This window comes from Procambarus clarkii, chromosome 7 (assembly GCF_040958095.1).
Source record: "Procambarus clarkii isolate CNS0578487 chromosome 7, FALCON_Pclarkii_2.0, whole genome shotgun sequence".
Classification (NCBI taxonomy): domain Eukaryota; kingdom Metazoa; phylum Arthropoda; class Malacostraca; order Decapoda; family Cambaridae; genus Procambarus; species Procambarus clarkii.
In genome coordinates, this window is record NC_091156.1 from 53,647,622 (window position 1) to 53,651,507 (window position 3,886).

Below are 3,886 nucleotides of genomic sequence, written 5' to 3' on the forward strand. Positions count from 1 at the left end.
TGTTGGTGGTGTCTCCCGCGTTCGGCGGGTTGACACGGCGTGCCTCGATTTTTCTAGGGCTGTGGATTGGACGCTAGTGGAACTTGCAGTCGTCGATGAGCTCAAGCTGAACGTTAAGGATTTGTTGGGGACGGAAAAGCTCTCTCCTTCTCGGGTGGCGGTGTCCTTCCGCTCGGGTCTGTTGTACCGGGAGTTTGTGGCTCTGGGCTGGACGGTCGGTTCCCATCTCTACCTCGGCTGTGTCTGTAGACGTTTCGGATCCCTGGGGGGCCGTGCAATTTGTGAGCATTCATGGCGTGCCGGTGACCTTCCCCACGTACGAGCTGAGGGCGGTGTTTGCACGGTATGGCACGGTAGTGGCTCACCGTTTCAACACTTTGAGTCCGGGCTGGCTGAGCGGGCTCCGTACGGGCTCTCGTACACTTGTTATGCGGGTTACATCGCCTATTCCGTCCAGGCATTTGTATCGTGGGCTCTCGCTTCGGGTCTTTTATCAGGGCCAGTCCCGGACCTGTTTCCGGTGTGGTGCTGAGGGCCATATGGCGGCCGGATGTGACGCTCCTCGTGCTGAAGCTCCCACGGTTTTTTTGGAGAGTGACTTCCCCTGCTTGGATGAGAGTGGGGCTTCCTCGGGGCCTGCTCGCTCTGACCCGGTGCCTGGTGTGGTTCCTGCGACGGTTTCGGCGGGTGCTCCCTCTGGCTCTGCTTGGTCTGGCCCTGGTAAGTCTGACCCACTGGTGTGCTCTGTGGGCCTAGGGGTTCCTGCCTCGGGTGTTCTCCATTCGGTGGTTGCGGAGGTGCATCCGCGGCCGGTTGCTTCCATGCGGTCCTTGGATGCTGCTGTTGGGGTGGTGCCTGCCTCCCCTGCCACCGGTTGTCTGCTTCCCGAGGTTGCCGGGGTTGTGTTGAGTGTGCCCTCTCCCCTGCCTCTTCCCCGCTCTCTGTCCCTGCATTGACTCCCTCGTCGCCTTCAGTGGTCTTCTCGCCTTCTAGTCTGTCTTCACCTGCGCTTGCCATGTCGTCCGAGTTGGTTGCCCCTTGTGTGCTGGAGTGTGCTCTCCCGCCTGCTGGGCCTGCTCTTCCTCCGGCTTCTGTCTTCGGGTGTGGTCGTGGACTTTTGCCCCGTGCTGTGGAGGCTTCTGTTCTGCGTGGGCGTGCTACCTCGGTTTTGGGACCGCCCGTGACAGGTTCTTCTGGGGCGCCCCTTGCTGGGGGTCATAGTTCCGACGATCAGCAACCTAATGTTAAGCGCCGTCGTTCAGCTCGGGCTGAGTCGCCCCATCGGTCATGGGTGGAGGACCATGATGCAATGGAGGATGAGGGTGTGGACGTCGCCGTGTCGTCTTCTGTGGTGTCATCCGTGGTGGAAGTTGTGTCCCCTGCCAGTGGCTCCCCTTCGTGGGTGGTTGCCCCTGGTGATCGGGACCTGGTGGTCATATTATCTAAGGATGGGAGTCGGGGGGCTTCGGCTCCTGTTCTGGTTGGCGGGGGCCCTGAGGCTTCAGTGGAGGGCTCCTTCATGGAGCTCGATGCGGCGCCTGATGTCGATCGCTGTGCCTGCCCTGGGGTCCAGGTTGATGTGCGGCCGGTGGGTCGCAACGGGCTGGGGGTTTCCTGAGGTTGTCCCGATGGCGCCCTCTGTTGTATGTGCATCCTTGAATGTTCGGGGTTTGAATGCTCTTGGGGTCCAGTTAGGCCTGTTGGATGTTCTGCAGGATTAACGTGTGGATGTGGCTCTTATTCAAGAGCATAATGTTCATGATGTGTCTGTGTTGCAGTGTTTTAGTGTGCATTTTCATGTGGTGCTAAACCTGCCGAGGATACCTTTCGGGGGGACCCTTATGCTGTTTTCTCAGAGGGCTTCCTTCTCCGTGCTTCACACGGAAATGGACGAGGATGGGCGGGTGTTATTTGTGAGGGTGTAGTTTTTGGGGGTCGTCATTCCGTTCTTGACGGTATACGCCCCCTCGGGGGGCAGCGTGCCATTGGGAGCGGGAGGTGTTTTTTCGGGTGGGGCTTCTCCCCTTTTTGCGCCATGATACGCTGGGCATGATTTTTTGGGGGGATTTTAATTGTGTGACGAGTGCGCAGGATTGTTGTAGTGCTCGTCCACAGAATATTTCGAGTGCGCTGCTGGAGGTGGTGCGTTCCTGCGGTTTCCGGGACGCTGCTGTGCTCTTTGGGGGCGAGTTGTCATTTACGTTTCCTGCACGTGGGGTGCGTTCGCGGTTGGATAGGGTGTACTCACCTAATTGTGCTTGCGGGGGTTGAGCTTTGGCTCTTTGGTCCCGCCTCTCAACTGTCAATCAACTGGTGTATGTCACTGGAGGGGAATGTACTGTGTTTGATTTCCGCACTGTCCCTGTTGCGTTCTCAGATCATAGTTTGGTGGTGGTCTGGATTGGTGTGCCCAGTCAGGTGTGGGTTGGTGCAGGGTGGTAGAAGTTAAACTGTGGGTTGTTGCGTTGTCCGCGGGTTTGTCGTCAGTTTCGGGGTTAGTGGGTCGGGGTTCGGGCCCGGCAGTGTGCGTTCCCGTCTATCTTGGAGTGGTGTAAGGTGCAGTGTCGTTTGTTCTTTTGCGTGGTGGCTAAACGCGAGGCTGCTGGGTGCTTTGGTTTGCTGCGGTTGTTACAGGCGCAGCTTTCGAGGTTGTATGTGCGGTACAATGCTGGCGCTGATTGTTTTGACAAGATTGTGAATAGTAAGGCGCGTGTTTGTGGATTGCGGAGTGAGTGGGTGGAGGGCGTTTGTGTGCGTGTGCTTGTGTGAGTGAGCATGTGGACCGGGAACAGATCTCTCCATTTCTTCTTGGGAAGGTACGGGCTGCGCGAGACTCAGTTCTTTTTACGGCCCTGCAACGACCGGATGGTTCCGTTGTTTCAGATATGGGTGGTGTGTTGCATTATGTTCGGCAGGAGTTGGCTGCGCTCTATGTGGAGGTGGCTGGGGACGCCGCGCTTGCGGAGGAATTCTTGGGTCGGTGCGTGCCTGGGTTGTCCGTTGCAGATTGTGCTGGTCTGGTGGAAGAGGTTTCCTCGGTGGAGCTATTTGCGGTGGTCCGGTCGTTTCGTTCCGGGAAGGTGCCGGGTTCGAATGGTCTTCCTGTTGAGTTCTATGTCACCTTTTGGGATTTGTTGGGGGATGTTCTTCTGGAGGTGGTCTGTACTTGTCTTCGGGGGTGCGTTCTGCCTATGACTCAGTGCGTGGGGATTGTGTGGCTCCTCCCGAAGCCGGGCGATTTGCGGTTCTTCTCGAACTGGAGGCCCATTACTTTGTTGAATGTGGACTACAAGGTCCTGTCTAAGGTCTTGGCTGGTCGTTATCACAGTGTTGTGGTGTCTGTTGTCTCAGTGGAGCAGTTTTGTGGCATTCCGGGTTGGTCTTTGTTGCAATGCAATGCTTTGTTTCGCGATGTGCTCCTGTACGTGTCAGGCTCTCGCTCATCAGCGGCGATGCTTTGTTTGGATTGGTCGAAGGCATTCGACCGTGTGTTGCTCGCTTTTGTGTTTCGTGTGTTAGAGCGGCTGGGGTTTCCGCCTTTGATTGTTCGTTGGGTGCGCATGCTGTACGCTCAATGTTGTAGTCGGGTTTGCATTAATGGATTTTTGAGTGATTCTTTCCCTGTACGTCGCTCGGTGCGGCAGGGTTGTCCACTTTCTATGCTCCTGTATGTCATCTCTCAGGAGTCTTTTTCGGGCAGTCAAGGCGTGTCCATTGATCGCCCCCCCCCCCAGCTACTGTCTGGTCTTCGGTTGCCCATATGCGACTGTTCAAGTCGTGGTTGAGCGGTTTGAGTTGGCCACTGGGGCCCGGGTCAATCATGAGAAGTCCAGTCTTCTGGGTCTCGGTGGGTGGTCCTCTCGCCTGGTGTGGGTGGGGTTTTGGT

At 57.0% G+C, this 3,886-nt stretch overlaps 1 protein-coding gene across 1 annotated transcript; it reads right to left on the reverse strand.

Annotated features, from left to right (window-relative positions):
- Positions 1 to 444: 444 nt before the first annotated feature.
- LOC123751081 (uncharacterized) lies at positions 445 to 1,017 on the reverse strand. The gene has a single exon (XM_045733180.1). The coding sequence runs from the start codon at positions 1,015 to 1,017 to the stop codon at positions 445 to 447; it is 573 nt and encodes a 190-aa protein (XP_045589136.1).
- Between the last annotated feature and the right edge of the window lie 2,869 nt (positions 1,018 to 3,886).